The 24,038-nt window shown below is 55.2% G+C and overlaps 1 protein-coding gene and 1 long non-coding RNA gene across 3 annotated transcripts in view; one reads left to right on the top strand and one right to left on the bottom strand.

The window, feature by feature from the left end:
- ANOS1 (anosmin 1) overlaps window positions 1-18,749 on the top strand; it is a 170,990-nt gene extending 152,241 nt beyond the window's left edge. Inside the window, exons 10-14 of one of the 2 annotated variants that reach the window (XM_032330622.1) lie at window positions 8,722-8,816; window positions 11,093-11,264; window positions 12,152-12,372; window positions 13,678-13,819; window positions 14,876-18,749. In XM_032330622.1, the coding sequence (XP_032186513.1) occupies window positions 8,722-8,816; window positions 11,093-11,264; window positions 12,152-12,372; window positions 13,678-13,819; window positions 14,876-14,934 (689 nt within the window). In that variant the 3' untranslated portion in view covers window positions 14,935-18,749. Of the gene's footprint in view, window positions 1-8,721; window positions 8,817-11,092; window positions 11,287-11,380; window positions 11,478-12,151; window positions 12,373-13,677; window positions 13,820-14,875 lie in introns of those variants that run through there. The other variant, XM_032330623.1, reaches the window with a different exon arrangement.
- Window positions 6,289-24,038, bottom strand: part of LOC116582833 — a 90,219-nt gene continuing 72,469 nt past the window's right edge. Inside the window, exon 3 of the long non-coding RNA XR_004282528.1 lies at window positions 6,289-7,671. This is a non-coding gene — a long non-coding RNA (uncharacterized LOC116582833). The remainder of the gene's footprint in view (window positions 7,672-24,038) is intronic.

Here is a 24,038-nt window from a genome sequence, read left to right as displayed (position 1 = left end):
ATATTCTTCTTGAAAGTAATGAGAAGGTCAAGGACGTTTTCTTCTTTATTGTATTAACATGATGATCTAAAGGGAAAGTGATAGACGGTGTCGTAGGTTTGTTGTGGGAATTAAATGACAGTACACATACCGAGTGCTTGGGGACACTGCCCAGCACAAAGTAATCACCCCAGAAATGTCAGGGTTCTTACGGGGTTTCCTGTAGGTGGAGCCCTGAAGGCTGGCCCACGGGCCGAGGGGAAACAGGACGCTAGGAAGCAGGGTGAGCGCCTCTGAGCTAGGCACTTCTTGGGGCTTTAGGACCAGCTGTGCTTTCCTCCTTTGCAGACAAGGAGGTATGATGCTTTCACAAACCGTCTGGTGATTGATTTGCAACCCAAATGCGAGGAGTTCTAAGCATTCCTAAGCATTCCGCTTGGCCGATGAAGTGGGATTAACCACCACTGCCCTCTGTCTGCGGCAGGAAATGGTTAATACTCCCATACCGCTCAGGACTTCGTTCTGTGGTCGGCACGTGGGTTGAACTGGAACGCCGGGGCGGCGTCTGCCCGGGGAGGTATAACTGTTACTGGGATCGTTTTCTTAATTTCTCTGCTATGGTGGTATTAATGGATAGAAATGTAACAGATTTCAGGATATTCGTTTCATATCCTGTGATTTTACTGAATTGATCAGTTCTATTAGTTTTGGGGGGAAACTTTAGGTTTATCTATATATAGTATCCCGTCATCTGCAAACAGTGAAAGTTTTACTTCTTTCTTACCAATGTGGGTGCATTTCATTTCTTTTTCTTGTCTGATTGCTGTGGCTTTGACTTCCACTATCATGTTGAATAAAAGTGATGAGAGTGGACATCCTTGTCTTATTTCTGACCTTAGGAGCAAAGCTCTCAGTTTTTCACCACCGAGTGTAGTGTTAGCTGTGTGTTTTTCATAGATGGTCTATATTATGTTCAGGTATGTTCTCTCTAAACCTACTTTGTTGGGGGTTTTTATTGTAAACAGATGTTGTACTTTATCAGCTGCTTTTTTTACATCTCTTGAAATGATCATATGGTTTCTGTCCTTTCTCTTGTTGATGTATCACATCACACAATATGACTGACCTGCAAATACTGAACCACCCTTGCGTCCCAGGAGTAAATCCTATACGATGATGGAGAATGACTTTGTTAATCATTCTTGTTGGATTTGATTTGTTGAAGATTTTTGCATGTGTCTTCATCAGGAATAGTGGACTGTAATTCTTTTTTTTTTTTTTTTGGCAGTTTCTTTATCTGGTTTTGGTATCAGGGCAGTGCTGGCATTATACAATGAATTTGGAAGGTTTCCTCCTATCTTTTGGAATAGTTTCAGAAGAATAGGTATTAACTCCTCTTCTTTAAATGTTTAGTAGAATTTGCCTGTGAAGCTGTCTGGTCCTGGACTTGTGTTCGTTGGGACTTTTTTTGTTAATACTAGTACTGATAACCAGTCTGTTCATATTTTCTCTTCCTTCCTGATTCAGTTTTGGGAGGTATATGTTTTGAGGAATTTATCCATTTCTTTTAGGTTGTCTAATTTGTTGGCATTTAATTTTCCATAATATTCTCTGATAATCCTCTGTAGCTGTGGATTTGGTTCCTATGACTCCTGTTTCGTATCTGACTTTGTTTGAGCTCCCCAACCCACCCCCCCACCTCTGTCTCTCTCCTGACTCTGGCTAAAGGTGTATCAGTTCTGTTGCTACTTACAGAGAACCAGCTTCTGGTTTCATTGATCTGTTGTATTGTATTTTTGGTTTCTCGTTCACTTATTTCTGCTCTGATCTTTATTACTTCATTCTTAAAACAGTTTGGGTTTTGTTTGTTCTTCTTTTAGCTTCTTCAGGTGTAAGGTTGGTCAGATTTTTCTTGATTCTTGAGGTAGGCCTCTGCTGCTATAAGCTTCCCCCTTAAAACAGCTTTTAGTGGATTCCAAAGATTCTGAGCCTTGTATTTTCATTTTCATATGTCTCCGTGTATTTTTTTATTTTCTCTTCGATTTTTTAGGTGACCCAATCATTATTCAGTAGCATGTTATGTGATGTACATGTATTTGTATTTTTTATAGACTTTTTCTTGTGGTTGATTTCTAGTTTCCTAGTGTTGTGGTTCGGAAAGATGCATAGTAGGATTTAACCTTTTTTAATTTGTTGAGGCTAATATTGTGGCATAAGAAGTGATCTGCTCTGGAGACAGTCCCATGTGCACTTGAGAAGAATGTATATTCTGCTGTTGTAGGGTGGAAAGTTCTGAGTATATCAGATCTTTCTGGTCTGATGTCTCATTCAAAGCCACTGTTTCCTTGCTGATTTCCTGCTTCGGTGATCGGTCCGTTGATGCGGTGCGGCGGTAAAGTCCCCTACTGTTGTGTTATCATGGATTACTTCCTTTTTGCTTGTTATTAACTGCTTTTATGGAGTTGTACGCTCCCACACGGGTGCATAAGTATTTACACTTGTTAGATCTTGTCGGACTTCTCCCATTATGATTACGTAGTGTCCTTCTCTGTCTCCTGCTACGGTCTGTGTTTTAAAGTCTCGTCTGTCTGATTTCAGTGTTGTCACGAGGCTTTCCTGTCACTTCCATTTGCCTGATAAATGCTTTTCCATCCCGTCATGCTCAGTCTGCAGGTGTCTTTAGGTCTGAAATGAGTCTCTCTAGGCCGCATGGAGCTGGGTCTTGCTTTTTTATCCATTCCCTCACCCTGTGTCTTTAGATCAGGGCATTTAGTCTATTTACGTTCAGAGTAACTTTTGATAGGTGTGTGCTTGTTGTCATTTAGTTACTTATTTTACAGTTGTTTCTGTAGTTCTTTTTTCTTCTCTTGTCCTCTGCTGTACGTATCACGGGCAGGGACTGGTCCCCGTGGTGCTGACAGGCCAGTGCGGGGCCCCGCTGCACCTGAGCCGGTGACACCTGGCGTCAGGCAGAGCTGGAGGAGCTCCCACCCCTAGGGCACACGCTCCCAGTCATCTGTGGGTGGGGAGGAGCCCCCAGGCTGCCACGGGGGCTGCGGCCAGACAGCACTTTGGCCCTCTGCCCCTCTCCTCAAGGCATCACCTTGGGGGTGGTGCCGGCACAGTGCCAGGCCTGTGGCCCCGCTCTCCGTGGGCTGGCCCAAACAGTGTGGGAGGGTGTGGGTGGCTCAGGAGCATATGAGGGCAGGACGTGTGCCGGCAGCAGGGCTCCTGAGGGCCTCCTGGCGGGGAGGCCTGCAGCCGAGGCCTGGCTCTGGGAGCCACATCTGCAGAGGAGCACTGTTGGCACAGAGTCTGTGCTGCCCACCCTCGTTTGTTCTCGGACTCAAGTCCCACACATCCCTGCCAGGCCCACACATTCTGAGCTTAGGGAACAAATGTCCTTGCCGGGGACCCCCCGTGTGCTGCACGCTGCTGCTTCTCAGCTGCTGCTCTGCACGCCAGCTGTTGTGCAGTCTCTTGGCAGGGGAGGAACTCTGCATCTGCGCACCGCCTCCCCACACCCCCCCACTACCGCCCAGTTCCCCAGAGTCTCGCCCAGTGAGGGTCAAAGTTCCAGCTGTTCAGCTGCCCTGATGGAATTCTGCCCTCTGCTTTTCGGAGTGTAGACAGCCATGGGCACTGTAGTTGGCCGTGGGCAGACCTGGCACTGGTGAGGGTAGTGTGTATGGCCGTGGGTGGTCTAGATGGCCGTGTGCACTGAAGATGGCCATGGGCAGGCCTGGTGCTGTGGTGGGTAGTGTAGATGGCCATGGGCACTGCAGATGGCTGTGGGTAGTGTAGATTGCCGTGAGCAAGCCTGGTGCTGGTGTGGGCAGTGCAGATGGTCGTGGGCAATGTAGATGGCCGTAAGCAGGCCTGGCACTGGTGTGGCCACTGTAAATGGCCATGGGCAGGCCTGGTCCTGCCATGGGTAGTGTCAACGGCTGTGGATAGTGTAGATGGCCGTGTGTAAGCTAGACGACTGTGGGCAGTGCAGATGACCATGAGCAGTGTATAGGGCCATGGGCAGTGTAGATGTGCATGAGCAGGCCTGACACTGGTGTGGGTAATGTAGATGGCCGTGGGCAGGCCTGGCAAGGGCAGTGTAGATAACGTGGACAGTATAGATGGCCGTGGGTAGTGTACATGACTGTGGGCAGTGCAGATGGCTGTGGGCAGTACAGACGGCTGTGGGGAGGCCTGGTGCTGGTGTGGGTAGTGTAGATGGCCGTGAGCACTGTAGACAGCCATGGGCAGGCCTGGCACTGGCATGGGTAGTTTGGATGACTGTGGGCAGTGTAGACGGCTGTGGGCAAGCCTGGTGCTGGTGTGGTTAGTGTAGATGGCTATGGGTAGTGTAGATGGCTGTGGGCAGGCCTGGCACTGGCATGGGTAGTTTGGATGACTATGGGTAGTGTAGATGGTCATGGGTAGTCTAGATGGCTGTGGGCAGGCCTGGTACTGGTGTGGGCTCTGTAGATGCCGTGGGCGGTGTAGATGGCCGTGGGCAGGCCTGGCGCTGGCATGGGTAGTTTGGATGACTATGGGTAGTGTAGATGGTCATGGGTAGTCTAGATGGCTGTGGGAGGCCTAGCGATGGCAAGGGCAGCGTAGTTGACCATGGGCAGTATAGGTGGCCGTGGGCACCGTAGATGGCTTTGGGCAGGCTTGGCATGGGTGACGGTAGTGTATATGGCCGTGAGCAGTGTAGATGGCCATGGACAAGCCTGGCGAGGGCAGTGTAGATGGCCATGGGCACATAGATGGCCATGGGCAGGCCCGGCACTAGTGAGCGTAGTGTAGATGGCCATAGACAATGTCACCAGCACCAGGCCTGCCCACAGCCACCTACACTGCCCACAGTCATCTAAACTACCCACGACCATCTACACTGCCCATGCCCATCTACACAGCTCATTCCACCACCAGGCCTGCCCATGGCCATCTACACTACCCACAGCCATTTACACTGCCCACAGCCATCTAGAGTACCCACGGCCATCTACACTGCTCACGTTACCGCCAGGCCTGACCACAGCCATGTACACTACCCATGGCATTCAACACTGAAAAAACAGTAAGTACGTGGCTGTGAGCAGGCCTGGTGCTGGTGTAGGCAGTGTACGTGGCCGTGGGTAGTGTAGATTACTGTGGGCAGACCTGGAGCTGGCGTGGGTAGTGTAGACGGCCGTGAGCACTGTAGATGGCCGTGGGCAGACCTGGAGCTGGCGTGGGTAGTGTAGATGACTGTGGGCACTCTAGATGGCTGTGGGAATGCCTGGCACTGGGATGGGCTCTGTAGATGGCCGTGGGCAGTGCAGATGACTGTGGGCAGGCCTGGCACTGGCTACAGGCAGTGGCTACTAACCACGACCATCTACACTGCCCACATTACCGCCAGGCCTGCCCACGGCCATGTACACGGCCCATGGCATTCAACACTGAAAAAAACAGCAAGTACATGGCCGTGAGCAGGCCTGGCACTGGCGTGGACTCTGCGTGCCATGGGCAGTGTAGATGCTCGTGGGCATTGTAGATGGCCAAGGTCAGTGTGGATGGCTGGGGGTAGTATGGATGGCCACGGGCAGTGTAGATGCTGTGGGCAGGCCTGGTACTGGTGTGAGCAGTCCAGATGGCCGTAGATAGTTTGCTGGCTATGGGCAATGTAGATGGCCATGAGCTGGCCTGGCTGTCCACGGCCATCTACACTGCCCTCACTAGGACCAGGCCTGCCCATGGCCATCTATACTTCCCACAGCGATCTACACTACGCCCACCAGCGCCAGGCCTGCGATGGCCATCTACAGTACCCATGGTCATCTATACTGCCCTTGCCGTCACCAGGCCTGCCCACGGCCATCTACACAGCCCACGGTCATCCTCCGGCCATCTACATTATCCACAGCCATCTACACTGCCCACAGCCACCAACACTGCCCACAGCCACCAACACTTCCCACGGCCATCAACACTGCCCAGTCGTCTACACGACCCATGGCCATCTACACTGCCTATGGCCATCCAAGCTATCCACATCCATTAACACTACCCACACCAATGCCAAGTCTGCCCACAGCCATCTACGCTATCCATGCCAGCGCCAGGTCTGCCCAAGGCCATCTACACTGCCCGCTGTCATATACACTGCCCACAGTCATCTATACTACCCAAGTTATCTACACTGCCCATGGCCATCTACATTACCCACGCCAGCACCAGGCCTGCCCCTGGCCATCTACAGTACTCAGTCATCTAGACTACCCACAGCCATATACACTCCCCACGCCAGTCCCGGGCCTGCTCACGACCATGTACATTGCCCACAGTCATGTAAACTGTCTACGGTCGTCTAGACTGCCCAAGGCCATCTGCACTGCCCACGGCCATCTAGACAGTCCATGGTATCTACACTGCCTACGGCCATCTATACTACCCACACCAGCGCCAGGCCTGCCCACAGCCATCTACAGTACCCACATCCATCTAGACTGCCCATGGCCATCTACAATACCCACACCAGTGCTAGGCCCACTCAGGACCATGTACCTGCCTATAGCCATGTACATTACCCATGGTCATCTAAACTATCCATGGCCACCTAGACTGCCCACAGTCATCTAGACTTCCCAAGGTCACCTGGACTGCCCACAGCCATCTAGACTGCCCACGGTATCTACACTGACCACGGCCATCTACACTATATAGGCTGGTGCCAGGGCTGCCCACAACCATCTACACTGCCCACGGCAGCACCAGGCCTGCCCACGGCCATCTCCACGGCCCATGGCCATCTGCAATACCCACGGCCATCTACACTGACCAAGCAGTACCAGGCCTTCCCATGGCCAATTACACTGCCCACAGTCATCTACACTGCTTACACCAGCGCCAGGCCTGCCCATGCTGTCTACAATGCCCACAGTCATCTACACTATCCACACCAGCGCCAGACCTGCCCACAGCCGTCTACACTGCCCACGGCTGTCTATCCTACCCATGCCAGCACCAACCTGCCCATGGCCATCTTCACTGCCCACAATCATCTACACAATCCACGGCCATCTACACTGCTCATGGCCATCGACACTACCCACACCAGCACCAGGACTACTCATGGACATGTACACTGCCATGGCCATCTACACTGCCCACACGGGTGCCAGGCCTGCCCAGGGCCATCGACACTGCCCACGCCGGCGCCAGTCCTGCTCATGGACATCTACACTGTCCACAGCCATGAACACTGCCCACGACCATGTACACCGCCCACGGCCATCTACACTGCCTTCCGCCATCTACACTGTCCACCACTATTTACACCGCCCATGGCCATCTAAACTGCCCACGGACATCTGCACTGGCCACAGCTTTGCAGACGACCCAGGACCACCCGCACTACCGGGAACGTGTACAGACTGGCCCGCGCCCACCAGCAGGCCTGATCCGCGTTGCCCTTGAGAGCTCGATCTCCGAGTAACACTGCAGCCACTGTCGGCACAGTTGTACGTCTTGGCTAGGCACCGGCCCCTCCCCTCTGTACTGATCCGCGTGAACCCACACACCCCATCTAGCCTCAGGTGGACCGTACGCACCTGCCTTGTTCACTGTTTCCCTCGCCCGTCGGTGCCTAAGGTCCCGAGAGCAGCTGTTTCGGAGTGGTTGGTCCGTTCTGTGCCCTGACCAGCAGCACTGCAACGGAAGCAGAGGCAGTCACTCGCCGACCTCACGCTTGTGTAGAACGTCCCGTTCTTTTTTTCCCTCAAAAAAGCCCCGCAACCTGCTGCGTGCCTCGCACAGCATCTGGTCGGGGGTTCCCCTTTTAAGCAAACACCCAGGGCGCCTGCTTGACCCCTGCTCACCCTCTCAGACCCAAGGTCTCTTCTCATTCCAAAGTGCTCAAACCAGCTTCCCCTGGGGTCCTCCAGTGCCATTGAGCGTTTTCCCCTCAGCAAAGCCCCATCCAGCACTTGGGCACTGGGATGAGGCGCCGGTTGGTGGCAGAGAGGCACCCGTTCCCACCCTCGAGCCCACGGGTGGACGACTGACCCGACATAGGCCAGACCTCCCTCCCCACACTGGGCGAGGGGCTCGTCGTGGGTTTGTCCTTTCCCTGAGCGATGGCCCAGAGTCCAGCACTGGGCAGAGAACACGCTGCTCAGTCCAGGCAGGACAGGCTTGCGGGCTCTGTGCTCTCACAGGCACCCTGAGTGGCTCAGGGTTTGGGGGACCACATGCAAGGAGTACACGGAGAGCTGCTGTCCCGGGCCGCGGGCAGCGGGAACGGTCATGCGCACTGGGGACTGCATCGCGACCCTCGGGGCTCCCGCAGCGAGAAGGTGCTGTTCAGGTGGCCCGGGTTGCACGGGCCCTCGGCTTTCCCAGAAGGGTCGGAGCCGCATCTGTGCTGACAGTTCCTTGATGCACGAACTAGGCCTCCTGGGCCGAGGGCCGCCCTCTCGCGTGGGGGTGCGCTCGGTCCACAAACCAGGGCGAGGTCCCCCTCCGCACCTCGTGGCCATGCTGCCGGGCCTGTCCTGTACTTTCTGGCCTCTTCCCTGGGTTTCTCCTGGACTCTCCTCCCGGCGACAGTCCAGGTTCTGCAGACCGGCTCCCTCCCTTGTCCCGTGTGCGCTTTCGGATGCCTGCAGCACATGCATGCGCCCCTCCCGCTGCGCCCCAGTCTGGGAGCCGCGGCCGATGGGGACCGTGGCCGCAGCCTGTGCTCCTCTGACCTTGCAGATCCCGGCGTCAGTCGCTACCATGTGCAGTGGCTCCCAGAGGCCTGTGCCCAGAACCGGAGCAGCGCGGCCGAGGCCTCCTCCGGCATCACCCAGGTGAGAGGCGTCACGCGGGGCTCGCGGCTCGCGCGTGTCTGGCTCCCTGGGGTGTGGGTAGCAGCTGTGCAGAGAGATGGACGAAGGGTGTTCCCCCCGCCCCCGAGAGCTCGTTGTCACCCGGTAGCTGCCGACTAGTAACGAGGTACACGGGCCCACACAACGGTGCTCTCGTGCTCCGTCCTCACTCAACCTCCCTGGGGACTCGAGCCCATCGGCTCAGGGCAGCTCACAGAACACAGGGTTAAAGACGCGCTTCCTCGGGACTCCGGGGTCAGAGGGGACCTGGTTCCAGGTTGCTGTGCGTCTGCCTTTTGTTGGACGAAAGCTTTGCCTTGATTTCTGGATCTTGGCGGCACGATGTAAGGGGTTACTGTCCCCGTCAACTTCTGACAACCATTCGGCGCCTTGCTTTGCCGCGACCCTGCCCAGCACCCCGTCGCTCAGTGTGCAGAGCTGTTGTCTGCGCCCCACACGGAGCCCCGACGCTTTCCCGACTTAATTTGGAAAGAACGTCAACGCCCTGGGGACCGTCACCAGATCAGTGTTACCGCATGAGCTCTTCCAAACACGGGGGCGACGCATGAACTCGAGAGGAGCTTCGAGCACACAGCGGAGAGTGCCACGAGGGCGGCTGCGCAGGGAGCCAGCGGCGGGCGTGGGACGCAGCAGCGCGGTTCACAACACCTACAGGCAGCTCCAGCCGTTGGAGGGGCCGATACCCGATCGACAAGGGGAACAGTTTTCTTCTGAATATTTTCTAAAGCAGCAAGTACAGTATGTTTAGAATCCAAATGGATCACATGACTTTAAGATAAAGTGAGATAACACAAGTCCGCGGATCTGCAGAAATACAGATTTTTACCGGATTTGACTTGTCCCAAAGCGCGCCCGTGGTAGGCTGCTTCCAAAGTTTGGGGCCCGGGGTAACAGAGAAAGAAATGCATCGGTCCAAGGAAAGCCTACTGCGACCGCAGGGAGGCAGGACGGAAGCAGGGTCTGATCCTGTTCTTGTGCGCACCGGCGAGGCTTTCCCTAGTGTTCCCGGGTGCGCCTTGCCGTGGTTGGGGATCTGCCTTGTTCCCAGGGCGCAGCCAAGTGTGACTTCTCCCCTCCGCAAACCCTGAAGGGAAGACGGAGCTGGACCTGGACGTGTGTCCCAGAGAAGTGGGCATCACGCCGCCGCCTGCTAGACGCTGCCGCTGGCCTCCTCCGTCTGTAAACAGCTTGTAGGCGCCTGGTTTGCAGTTAGGAGGGGGCGACCGGGAGTCCACCTCGTGCTCTCGAGGTCTGCTTCCCACGCCCGCTGGAAGCGTTCCCGAAAGAGCTGCCCAGCGCTGACCTTGGCGGGTCGGGACTGCAGCGTGTTCCCAGAGAGGGTGCGATCCCACTCCCGCAGGAAAGCATTTCCGTCCCCCACGGCGACGCCGCAGGCCTGCGAGGCTCCCTGCTCACTCTGCAGGTGCGCGGTGCCCTGAATTCCGGGGTGCGCACTGCCCCCGCGATCAGGCGCCAGCCCCTCCCCTCCCCCGCCGTGCGCACCCCACTCCGTGCGCATCCCCGGGCTCCTGGACCCCACTCCGTGCGCATCCCCGGGCTCCTGGACTCCCGACTCCGCGAGGGGCGGGGTGGGCGGAGCCTCGGCTTGTCCCGCCCTCCCGGTGTGTGCGCCCGCCTCGCCCAGGCAGCTGTCGCGGGGCCGGTCCTGCACGGCCCGGACGGGGGTCCCGTCTGCGTCTTTCCCTCGAGGGCATCGGGCTCGGATCCGACGGCGGCGCAGACCGGAGAGGCAGCGCAGGCCCACGTGCCGGGCACGGAGCTGCGCTCACGACTGCCCCACACCCAGGCCCGCCCCTTAGTGCGTGGTGCGGCTCTGCGGTCGGCAGGCGCAGCAGGACGGCCCGAGGCCGGAACAGCAGCCCCGCAATGGGGCAGGAAGGTGCAGACGGACAGAGGAGCCCTGACCCGAGTCCCAGAGAAGCCCGAGTTCCCCTTTCCGTCCTGTTCCAACCACGGACACTGGTGCTTGCGGTTGCGTCACGCCTGCTTGGAAGGCGCCGCGGTCCTGCCCAAGTCCAGGGGTGTCTTCCATGCCCCAGGTGGAGGGGGCGGTCATCCCAATGGGGAACGGGCCGCTTCTCTGCTGTGTGTAAAAGCCACATCGCGCACGCTGCGTGCAGAGGACATCGTCCTTGTTGCTCTAGGGTTTCAGCTCCTGCCGGGAGTGTGTCCCCAAGGAGACTTCTTGCAGCATCTTCTCTTTCTCTTGTTCTTAGGACAATTACATCATTCTTCAAGATCTGTCGTTCTCCTGCAAATACAAGGTGACTGTGCAGCCCACGCGACCCACCGGCCGCCTGAAGGCAGAGACGGTGTTCTTTACAACGCCGCCCTGCTCCGCCCTGAAGGGGAAGAGCCACAAGCCCATTAGCTGCCCCGGAGAGCCAGGTGTGTCTCTCGCCCCCCTCAGCTGCCCCGGAGACCCGGTGCGTCTCCTTCTGTTCCTTCCCTGCCCCCCATGTTAGTTGCCCAGAGACCCAGATACACCCCCTCCCCGCCATTACCTGCCCCGGACAGCCAGCGCGTCTCCCCCCAGCTTCCAGGCGCGCTCTAGGATGCTGGCGGCACTCAGAACACTTTTGCTAACCAGCTCTGCGGGCCGGACCCGCCGAAAGCTGCCGTCTTCCGAATGGCCATCCGATGGCCCCATTCAGGTGCTGATGTGCTCACAGCTAGACACGTCATGGTTCCGTTGTCCCAGGCCCGGGACGAGGTCCTGCACTCGCGGCCCTGCCCGCTGGGAACGAAGGAAAGGTTCCCGTACTGCGGGCTTCGGCGACGCCGCACTATTCCGTTTCTCTCCCGGCCCCTTGCCGCGCCAGCTGCCTTTACGCCCTGTGCACGGCGACGCTCCAAACCCCGAGTCTGCACGCATCCCTCCCGGCAGCCGCACGGCTCCCTGGCGGCCCCCTGAGCTCCTCTGAGCGACGGGGCACGACGTCCCATCACTTCACTGTCCGCCCTTGTCGCCGTGGTCACCTCCGCTCTCAGAGCGGCAGCCGGGCCACACCACACGGCAGAATTCCCTCGTCCGCCCCCAAAGCAGGGCCCAGGAAAGACTTCCCAAAGCACCAGCACCCAGCTGCAGGGAAAGAGCAAGTCTGACTCACAGACCGTCCCCGGAGGGCAGAAGCCGTGCGTGGAGGCCCAGCTCAGCCTGCCTGTGCCTCCTTCTGGGTTCGCCGCCCGCAGGGCCCGCGGTGCGTGCAGATGGGCCCTGTTGTCCGTGTCCGTCCGGCAGCCTCACGCGGGTCCCCCTCTCCCCCTCTCCCCAGGTCACGTGATGGCCACAGTGCTCGCCAAGCCCGAAAACCTCTCTGCCTCGTTTGTGGTTCAGGACGCCAACATCACGGCCCACTTCTCCTGGAAGATGGCCAAGGCCAACCTCTACCAGCCCATGACCGGCTTCCAAGTGACCTGGGCCGAGGTCACGACCGAGAGCAGACAGAACAGCTTACCCAACAGCATCATCTCCCGCTCGCAGATCCTGCCTTCGGTAGGTGCCCACTCTGCTCCCCGTGTCGCCGCCGTCCCCGTCCTGCCGGCCGCCCGCGGGGTCCTGCCGCCAGGCCGCCTGCCAGCCACCGAGCCTTCCCGCCGCGCCTTCCCCCGCTGGCTGGAGGAGGGTGCTGGAGGGGGTCAGGACAAGGGGCCGCGGGGAGCAGGGCCAGCCGTCCGGTCCGTGAGCCCTGATCCTCGGCAGCCCCGGCCTGTGTCGTAGGCAAGTGACTGAACAGTCTGTGAACCCATGTCGCTGCGGTCCGAGCGGACGTGCGCTGTTTCAAGTGTTAAACTGGGGGAAAACCAGCTAGAGGAAGCTTGTTGTTTCTCTCCCTTTCCCGGTTCACATTTGGCTCGAGCCCATAAAGCGCTGGCCTGTCTTCCAGGCCACTTAATTCCTTGGCTTGGAAAAAAAAACCCATGTGTGGGCTTTCACTCCCTCCAAAAATGCCCTTAGGATATCCAACTCTGGCTCCAAAAAGAAAGGAAAAAAGAAAGAAAGAAAAAACCTTAAGTCCGGAAGGAAAAATTCCTTGGAATTACAAAGTAGTTATTCTATGAATGTATTAGGTTTTATTGAATTTTGAGAAGAATGTGTTGGCATAAAAATAAACATTTTCAGTCATGGGCACTGTGTGTTGAGGGAAACAGTTGGCTCGTTCCCTGAAATTTGGATTATCAGGAATTCACACCACAAGACGGGCAGAAGACAACTTTCAACCATGGGAAAGTCTTACGTTAAGGAGGAAAAAATGAAATCCCAAGGGCGAGCCTGAGAACCGGCCCCTCCCCACGGCCCTTCCCGGCCAAGCGTGGGGCTGCCCAGCCGGGGGCGTGGTGGGGAGGCGTGATAGGGAGACGCGGCAGACGGCTCCGCGGGGCACGGGGGGCAGCAGACGCAACGGCCCCCCGTGCCTGTGCTCACCCGGCCACTCTCCTCTCTGGGCACGCCCCCCTGCCGCTCTACCCTCCCCCCGCTCACCCCTGCCCCTCTCCATTCCCCCCGCTCACCCCTGCCCCTGTCCGTGCCTCCCCTCTGTCTCTCTCCGCAACCCCACGCCTGCCCTTGTCCCTGGGCTCACACGTGCCCTTCTCTGCACAGCCACCCCCGCCCCCTCCAAGCGCCCACGTCTGCCCTCCTCTGCGCGCTCACGCCCGCCCCTCTCCACGCACGCACACCTGCCGCTCTCCGCACGCACACCTGCTCTCCGCCGGGGAGGAGCCGCTCGGAGGACGCGTGTCCCCGTGCCTGTTCCGGAAAGGTCTCACTGACGAGCATCTCGTTTTGTGTGGCTCCCAGGACCATTACGTCCTCGCGGTGCCCAACCTGAGACCGTCCACGCTGTACCGACTGGAAGTGCAGGTGCTGACCGCGGGAGGCGAAGGCCCGGCCACCATCAAAACCTTCTGGACGCCCGACCTCACGCCGCCCTCCGCGCACAGTGAGTGGGGGACACGCACGGGCCACGGTCTGCGGGAGACACTAGGCTTGGTGCCAGTGCCCGGGCTCCGGGTTCTCTGGGCCCGGAACTCTGCCTCCCACGAGTGTCTGCGGGCCGGACGCCGTGGCACGGCGCTGGCGCGGGTGTGCGGCTGCGGCTTCTGCGCTCGCTCCCGGCCCGCCGCGCTTTCCTCCTCGGGCCTGCCCTGGTCTCCACACGTCACGCTTCTTCCCTGTCACCCCGTGAATACGTACAAGGGAAGAGCGTCTGTCACCTTCTGTGATTCAGGAATATTTTTCAAATTTAACGTTTAAAATTTAAATTTAAAAATTTAAAATTTTTAAATTCTAAAAAATGAAGATTTTCCAATCTGACGGTCTAGGAAGAGAATCTGCCGAGGACGAGTGTAGTACACAGGTCTGCCCTGACACACCCCGTGAGCTTGCTTCACCGTGAGACCCACAGTGATCCGAGTCGGCTCCGGGTTAGGGAGAAAACTGTCACCCACTGTTTCGAGACAGTGAGGCTCTTGCCGACTTTTCAATCACGTGCGTCATCGTCCCCAGCTGCACGTAAAAGCGGGGCCCAAAGGTCTGTGTGTTGGGAAGAGAACGGAGATGCACTCCTGCCTCTGCCTCTAGGAGCGCAGAAGCACGAGTGTGTCCGTCACTGGGCACACCTACAGGGACGCGGACCGCGCTGAGGACGGGCGAGCGGAGCGGCCCTGCCCTGTGCCGTCAGGCCGTGCTGTCCCGCTGCTCCTCCTCCGACACTGGGTCTCGGACGGAAGCGGTGACGTGTTTCTGTCCTGAGGACCGGGAAGGACCGGGCTGGCTTCTGAACTGAGACGCAGGAAGCGGGCTTGTCCCGTTCCTCCTGGGATCTTACGGACATCGGGGCGGAAGGCAGGAGGGAAGGGGCGGCAGGGGCGTCCGAGTCCGAGCAGGAGAGACGCGGCTGCAGGCGGAAGCTCTCTGGGGGTCTGACGCTGTCCCCGCCAGCCCCTGCTTCCCGTAGCGCACCATGACTGACCCGTGTGTCCTGTCCCCCCTTCAGGACCCCATCTGAGAGCTCGGCATCCCCACCACCACCCGCCTTCTCCAGAAAGACACTAAACGGTTCCAACAGCGTCTGAGAATCACGGAACGAGCCGGCGGGTGGAGCTGCGCGGCGTCGACACACGGCTACAAGGGCGGCGGGCGCCCCGCATGACCTCCCTCTCCCGTGTGACCTTGTGCCCTGGGTCCCTCTGCCCATCTCAACACAGGTGGAAAGGAGTGACGCACGGCCACTGGTGGGGGTGGACACCACTTCCCAGCATGGAGGAAATGACGAAGCCCCCGCGCAGGACATCCCCGTACCCCCATCGGCGCGCACACGCACGGATCTCCACAGGACGGCCGCACAGCCAGAGCTCCCGGACCCGGAGCCGCGCGTGCCCGGAATACATCCGTGTAACACACACGCAGGGCACACTCGTACCGAGCATGACGTCCATCAATAAAACGTTTTTAAAAGTTCAATGATTGCTTTGATTTGCAAAATCACGTAAGGGGACGCCGTCTGCAAGCCCGACGTAGTCACAGCGCTTATCCGACGATTCGAACCGCGGGACTTCCTCCCAACCTCCCGTACAGAGCGGTCAATTCCGGCCACCACCGTCCACACCCGCAGCCCAGGCCCCGTTCACACCGGGCCAAACGAGCGGTGCGTGTGCGACCCGTGTCTCACGAGGGGCTCCCGGAGCAGGCCACGTCCAGCGAGTTCGCCGCTGTCCGTCGGCCGTGGAGAAATCAGAATCCTTTCCTGGGGATGCGTTTTCCTGCTTCCTCCTAGAACAGGACAGGCCTCCCTGATACATTTTCTTAGTTCTAATTTCCTTTCCCTCCGCGCAGAAAGGAGCTGCCGCGCTCCTTTGTTTCACCGCGTCGTGCATCTCAAGATGTACAAAAGCTCCTGCGTCAAGAGCGAATCCCAGCTGTGGAGTGTCGCGCACTCTTTCCCCAGATTCGCCTTTCCTTCCTCCCAGGAAGCGAAGCGAACGCTAGAACATTCTCGGTAACGTGGGACAGGGCCGGTCGGGGAGAGGACAGCGCTTCACCTGCCTTTATTCCTCCGAATCCGTCCCGTGGCACCACCTGGCTCCAAACCAGCCTTCCCAGCGCGGATCACCGAGCACGGGCGCAGCCTTAAACCCCGAAATGCTGAGTCTCATCCAGGCTTTCCTTGAGGGAACGTCCGCAGATGCCACGTGGAATTCGCAACCATCTGTGTGTGTGTGTGTGTGTGTGTGTGTGTGTGTGCGCGCGCGCGTGCAAGCGTGCACAGACACACACACACACACCTTCACTGTGACTCACTGCGGGAATCTCTTGACAGCTCCCTGTGGTGCAGACAGACCCGGTTCTTGTAACCAGGAGGGTCCCGTGTCTGCCACCGGTGCTCACTCCAGGAGGAAAGTGCAGCGTAGCCACCTCCCGGCGTCTTGCAGGAAGGGCTTCCTCCTCCCTCTGCGCAGCCCCGGCGGCCTGGGAGAGTTCTGGGGCCGCGCTCCTGGGCTGTGCGCCTGGCACCGGGTACTTGTGGGCTTCTGGAAGCGCGCGGATGCAGGGACGGCTCGGAACTCCTCCACCCGTGAGTTCTGAAGGCAAACGTGCTAGAAAACCGAGACAGAGTATTTTTATGATCAGACGGATGCGAATGTTTGGGAAACGCGGTCTGTCCGCATGGACATGTGGGAACAGAGTAGAAACGGTCTGCTGTGCAGCCAAGACTTCCGGCAAGGACGCACGCGGTGTTCTGCAGCTCCGCACCAGGGACACCCGTGGGAAAGGCCCGCCCGAAGGTGCCCGGGCTTCCCGGTGCTCCAGCACGGCTCCTGACACAGTCGGGACGGGCCGCACGATGTGCCACGAAGTCGCCTACTTCCCCACGGAACGAACAGGAGCACCCCTTGTTTCCAACCGCCCGAGTGGGAACCAGGAGTACAGGGACCTTCGTGGAAGCCAGGACTCAGTGCCAGGAGCTGCATCTGAATGTCCAGTTCTCAAATTTTCACCAACAAAGACATCGAATATTGGCCACAAGGTTATCTTTACCCTGAACTTGTCATGAACAAATCCAGTATTTGTGTCCCCAAATGTTTGTGCCATTGTATCGTTCAAAACGCAGGAGTGTACACAGAGATATGAAATATTATTGTTCTGTAAGCTTGATTTTATAAAGTTTCGTTATCTGTCTTTTGGGCAATAGACAATGAGAAAATACATTTTCAGTCTGGAAGGTTCTAAAGCTTGGAGCCTCCTTTAAACTTGAAAGCCTCTCCTGTGAGCATTGGACTTTGCGATAACAAAATTTTAATTTTTCACATTATTGGAAGAAAACTATTAATTAGATGATCAAGGACAGAGGAGTTTATGAATTCCAGTGACCTTCAATAATATGCAAGTTGGCCATGATATAATTACATTTTTTCTTTGATTTTAAAAATTTGAGCGCCCTAATGAAAAGGATACACACTATGCGTTGTTTTCTCTAAACACTGTTCGTGGCTCGTCTCCAATACATCTTATGAAAACAAAATGCGTCTCTCTCATAGGAGAAAAAATACATTCAGGGAGAATACTTAGTCTTAACAGTTGAGCCCATCGAGAATGCCACGTGCTGAGATCCCAGGGGTTAAGTCCGTACTCACCACAGTTCCTCCCCGTCTGCCTGCCGCCTGCGGTCTCTCTGGGGAAGGAACCCGCTCCCTGCCCTTCCAGCGGGGGCTCCGCACGTGCCTCTTACAGGAACGTGTGCCCTTTCGAGTCCTTCGTGGTGTCACTGGGTCATATTAGAGACGGTGAAAGATGATTAAGCAAAGTTCAAGTGTAAAGACGCGTCCATAATGCTGGGAACCTAGATGAACCTGTAAGTGTGCAGAAAAGTCTGTGTCCAGGGCGCCGTGAGCACCGTAGAGCACCGAGTGGTGGCCCTGGACTCACCCACCGTGTGCCGGGAGCACCCTCCCGTGTTGCAACATTCCACCATTCACACGCTGCCCACGCGCCCCTGGGGGATGAGGTTCCCCCGTCCCCGCTGAGAATCCGTGCACCAGAGACGGGTGCAATTTACTAAACTCGGGAGAACCTGCCTTGTCTGCAGGACCCAGGAGCCCAGGAGTCTGTCCCGGGAGCCAGGCTGGGAACTTGACTGCAAAGCCCTGAATTATGTCTCTGAACCACGTCCCTGAACAACCTGATGGGTAGACCGAGTGCTCACGTGTCTGTCTGTCACCCGAGCACAGATATTTAATCTTCCTATTGGTCGGCTTCTCTAACGATAATGACTTATTTATTTAATGCCTTTTCCTACGCCTTGGGCCACGGATTGACTAACGACTCATTCCCACGATTGCAAATAGTTCTGCCTCGTTACGCAAACCCTCGCGCTGTCGCCAGCACACAAAGCCTAAATACGTATTGCATGTACTTACAGTTCACTTAAAGTAATAGCTGCGTAACGACGCTGACGCTTACCTACGGTTGTGCATGGCCGGACTCCGTGTCTCACCTCTCCTGAGTCTTGTAGCAAGTTACACCATTTACAGAGTGATTAACCGAGGTCTGTCTGTAACGGACCGCTATTTCCTTCGTTAACGATGCTGTCGCGTACGGATGACGCAGCAGCTACCTTCTCATCCCCATGGCCTGGAGAGACCTCATCTCTTCTATTGGTCATGTCAAGTCAATATTTATTTATCGATGTAATAAAAAAAAAGTACGATTTTTGTGTGTGTCTGTCGTGCTATTCAGAGAGAAGTAATCTTGTAAAAAATTCTGTAAAAACGGAAAAGTATTGTACATAGTCTGCTACCCTGTGACTCATTGTTTTCACGTGAGGGTTTTCTGTACATACTGATTCAGTAATAAAGGATCCTTAAACCTGCCCAGTGGACTGGACTCATTTCTTTATGGAAAAAAAGAAAAGAAAAGAAAAGACTTTTATTTTCCACATTTGCCCTGCATTCCGAGGGAGACTCAACAAGTCGGTCGGAACGGACGGTGAGGGGCGGTGCGTGTCAGGGACAGCCCATCGTCCTCCTCGCGAACGTGCGTGCGCCCTGAGAATCACCGCGGGGGCGACCTTCCATCTGATTCACCGAGGGCTGGTATGGCTGATGGCTTCCGTGGGGTTTTTAGAAAGATTGATCTGAGAGAATGTGCCCGCTCGGGCAGGAGTCGGGGGAGGGCTAGAGGGAGACAGAATCAAGCCAACTCCCTGCAGAGCCCGACGTGGGGCTCCATCTCACGACCCTGAGGTCACGACCTGAGCAGAAACCACCAGTCAGATGCTTAGCAGACGGAGCCCCCCAGCCCACTCCCCCCCAGGAGTTCCTGCTTTGCCGCTGGGGCATCAGCGAGGAATGAGCCAGACGCTGCCCCAGAAACCTGAGGAGCCCCAGGGGGTGACCCCGGGGAGGTGGGACCTGCTCTCCCCTGCACAGTCCCCCACATGATTGTACATTTCCGAGAGCCACATCTCCGGTTCCGCCGGGCACCTGGTCCCGTTCCGGGGGGCACCTGCCTGCAGAAGGAAAGCCCCTGTTGCAATGGTTCTCATCCTACAAGGCGGACACGGGACCGGCAGACGCAGCGACCGGACAACAGAAGGCGGTAAGTGGAGACCGTGAGACGCGGGGAGCCAGGGTCGCGAGCCAGGGTCAGAGGGTGCAGGCGGGCCCCACGCAGGGTCACACACGTGCTCACGCTTCCCCGTGGCAGCCTCATCACACCTGTCCTCACCGGCACGCGGGCCTGTTTGCGCCACGTAAATCCGTGTGATTCATCACATCAACAAAATAAAGTGTAAAAACCATATGGTCATTTCAATAGATGCATAAAAAGCATTTGACAAAGTACAACCTCCACTCACTACAAAACCCCTCAACAAAGCAGGTTTAGAGAGCACGTTCCTGAACATAATAAAGGCCATCTATGGAAATCCCACAGCTAACATTACACTCAATGGTAAAAACCAGAGAGCTTCTCCCCTAAGATCAGGAATAATACAAGAATGCTCACTCTTACCACCTTTCTGCAACACAGTATTAGAAGTCCTGGCCACAGCAACCAGACAAGAGAAATAATAGCCCAACTGTGGAAGGAACCAAGATGCCCTTCAACAGATGAATGGATAAAGAAGATGTGGTCCATCTACACTATGGAATATTACTCAGCCATCAAAAAGGATGAACACCCACCATTTGCACTGATGTGGACGGGACTGGAGGAGATTATGCTGAGTGAAATAAGTCAAGCAGAGAAAGACCATTATCATATGGTTTCACTCATATGTGGAACATTAGGAATAGTGCAGAGGACCACAGGAGAAGGGAGGAAAAACTGAACGGGAAGAAATCAGAGAAGGAGACAAACCATGAGAGACTCTGGACTCTTGGGAACCAGAATGAGGGTCCCAGAAGGGAGGGTGGAGGATGGGTCACCGGGTGATGGGTGCTAAGGAGGGCAGCTGTGGTGATGCGTACTGGGTGTTACATGCAGCTAATGAACTGTTGAACGCTACAGCAAAAACTAACGATGTACTCTATGTTGGCTCATCGAACATAATAATAAATTTATAAAAAAGAAAAAAATAAAAGGTATCTGGATTGGTAAGAAAGAAGTAAAACTTTAAAAAATATATTCACTTATATATTTGAGAGGGAGAGCCCGGTGGGAGGGGCAGATTGGGAGAAAGTCTCAAGCCGACTCCCCACTGAGCACAGAGCCCAGTCTGGAGCGTGACCTCATGACCCTGAGATGATGACCTCAGCCAAAATCAACCCTAACCCTAACCCTAACCGACGGAGCCCCTCAGGCACCCGAGGAAGAAGTCAAACGTTCCCCACCTGCAGACGACATGATGCTGTATTGAGAGAACCATAAAGAATCCACCAAAAAGCTACTAGAACTGATAAGAGAATTCAGTAAGATCGTAGGGTACAAAGTCAATATACAGAAATCCTTTTCAGGTCTGTGCATTAATAATGAAATAGCAGAAAGAGGAATTAAGAGAACAATCCCATTTACGAGTGCACCAAGAATATAAAACGCCTAGGAATAAACTGAAGCAACAGAGAACGGTGTGTACTCTGCAAAGTATAAAACTCTGATGAAAGAAATTGAAGAGAGCACAGACAAATGGAAAGATATTCCATGTTCATGGATTGTAAGAACAAATACGGTGAAACTGGCCGCACTATCCAAAGCAATCTGCAGAGTTAATGCAATCCCTACCAAAATACCAACAGCATTTTTCAGAGTTAGAACAATCCTATGGTTTTTTATGAAACCAATAAAAGATCCTGAATAGTGAAAGAAATCTTGAAAAGGAAGAACAAAACTGGAGGTATCACGATCCCAGATTTCAAGATAGACTACAAAGCCGTAGTCACCGAAACAATGTGATACCGGCACAGAAACACACACAGAGAAGGAGAACAGAACAGAGAGCCCAGAAATGAACCCACAACTGTATACTCATCACCTTCGACAAAGAAGGCGAGAACATGCAATGGGAAAGGGACCGTCTCTTCCACCAGTGGTGCTGGGAAAACTGGCGGGCAGAACAATGGGGCTTGCAGAAGAATGCTCCTGGACACGATCTTACAGATCAATGTAGAACAATGAACCTGCACCACGATCTTACACCAGACACGAAATACACTCAGAGTGGGTTAAAGATCTATATGGCAGCCCTGGAACCGTAAAAATCCTACAACAGAGCACTGGCCGTCATCTCTCTGCCATTGGCAGTCGTGACATTTTTCTAGGCAGGTCTCCCGAGGCGAAGGAAACGAAACCAAAAATAAACTACTGGGACATCAGCAAAATAAACAGCTTCTACAGAGCAAAGGAAACCACCAACAAAACTAGAAGGCCACCCACGGGATGGGAGAAAATACTCGCAAATGACATACTGGATAAAGGGTTAGGATCCAAAATATATAAATAACATATAACCAAACATTGACCCCCCCCCCAAAATTCTCCACTTAAAAATGCACAGAGGACAAGAACAGACCTTTCCTCAAAGAAAACATCCAGCCGGCCAACAGACACAGGCAAAGATGCTCAATGTCACTTGGTGTCAGGGAAAGGCAAATCAAACCATGAAGAGATACGACCTCACACTTGTCAGAGTGGCTGAAACCAACAACAGGGGAGACAGCAGGTGTCGGCGAGCGTGCAGGGAAAGGGGAGCTCGTGCACTGCTGGTGGGTTGCAACCTGGCACAGCTGCTGCAGAGAACAGTATGGAGGTTCCTCCCCAAAAACCTAAAAATGGAACTACCATCTGATGCAGCCCTTGCACTAATGGGCATGCACCGAAAGAATACAGAAACGGTAATTAAAAAGCAGATGCGCCTCCGTGTTTAATGCAGCAGTACCGACAGCAGCCATTGACGGGAACAAGCCCTGTGTCCACAGGTAAGATGCACGGAGAAAGAGGACGGGGAGTCTGTATACAGTGCAACAGTATTCACTATAACAACAAATGAAATCACGCCATTTGCAAAGACATGGATGGATCTAGAGGGTACAGCGCTGGGGAGAGTACGTCAGAGAAAGACAAATATCATCACAAAGTTTCACACAGGTGCAGTCTGAAAAACAGAATAAATGAACAAGCAAACCAACCAACCAGAACCAGACTCTTGACTCTTCAGAGGGAAATGTTGATCCGGTTTTCCCAAAACACACTATCTTGTGCCCAACTCCAACACATTCATTTGTGTCCCAGTCGACCTCTCCTTAAAAAACCCACTCACACAGCCCTAACTATCAACAGGACACCCTTGTCGGTGTTTAAACCGGCACCGCCCAAAGCACCAACAGAGTCAAACACAAAGCCCCAAAGGGCAAGTCCTCCTCGGGACAGAGACAGGGAGCGAAGAGGAAGTCACGGTCCACCACGTTCAAAAGAACTCTGAGGACACCACAGCCGGGCTCCCCATCCCTTATGGACGCCATGTTCCTCTTGATCCCACCACCAGCGGAAGGAACAGAAAGACGGGCCACCAAGGGCCAGCGCTGTGGCTGCACAGCACAAACCAGGAGTGAGTCACGGCGGCGAGCAGACAAAGAGCATCTTACTACTGCTTTCTGGAGCTTTCCAGGACGGCCCCCTTCGAGTTATGTGGTGGTGTGCCACGGTGCTCTCGACACCCCGTGCTTCCCCTAAAGACCCTCAAGTGTCTTTGATCAGAACGGGGAACTCATCTGGGGGAAAGCAGACAACCCGAGTGTTCTCAGGGCCATGAGCCCTCTTGCCTCGTCTGCCGTGACCCTCCTCCCCGTCCCCTCGGTGCCTGGGAAGAAAGGAAATAGGAAGATGTCTGGGCAGGGAGTTGAGCAGCGCTCCCATGCATCGAACACCGGTGTTTTCTGGCGACATGCACAGGGACTGGACTTGAGAGAGCCCAGGCATGGGAAAAAATACGCTATCTGGAACTGTACCGAGTTCAGACATTGATTCTGGAACTGTACCGAATTCAGACATTGATTCTGGAACTGTACCGAGTTCAGACATTGATTCTGGAACTGTACCGCGTTCAGACATTGATTCTGGAACTGTACCGCGTTCAGACATTGATTCTGGAACTGTACCGCGTTCAGACATTGAGTCTGGAACTGTGTCGAGTTCAGACATTGATTCTGGAACTGTGTCGAGTTCAGACATTGATTCTGGAACTGTACCGCGTTCAGACATTGATTCTGGAACTGTACCGCGTTCAGACATTGATTCTGGAACTGTACCGCGTTCAGACATTGATTCTGGAACTGTACCGCGTTCAGACATTGAGTCTGGAACTGTGTCGAGTTCAGACATTGATTCTGGAACTGTGTCGAGTTCAGACATTGATTCTGGAACTGTACCGCGTTCAGACATTGATTCTGGAACTGTACCGCGTTCAGACATTGAGTCTGGAACTGTGTCGAGTTCAGACATCGATTCTGGAACTGTGTCGAGTTCAGACATCGATTCTGGAACTGTGTCGCGTTCAGACATCGATTCTGGAACTGTATCGAGTTCAGACATCGATTCTGGAACTGTGTCGAGTTCAGACATCGATTCTGGAACTGTGTCGCGTTCAGACATCGATTCTGGAACTGTAACGAGTTCAGACATTGATTCTGGAACTGTGTCGAGTTCAGACATTGATTCTGGAACTG

The sequence above is a fragment of the Mustela erminea genome, chromosome X (assembly GCF_009829155.1).
Source record: "Mustela erminea isolate mMusErm1 chromosome X, mMusErm1.Pri, whole genome shotgun sequence".
Taxonomy (NCBI): domain Eukaryota; kingdom Metazoa; phylum Chordata; class Mammalia; order Carnivora; family Mustelidae; genus Mustela; species Mustela erminea.
The sequence above is the reverse complement of the archived record's forward strand: the minus strand, read 5'-3'. Positions and strand labels throughout refer to the sequence as shown.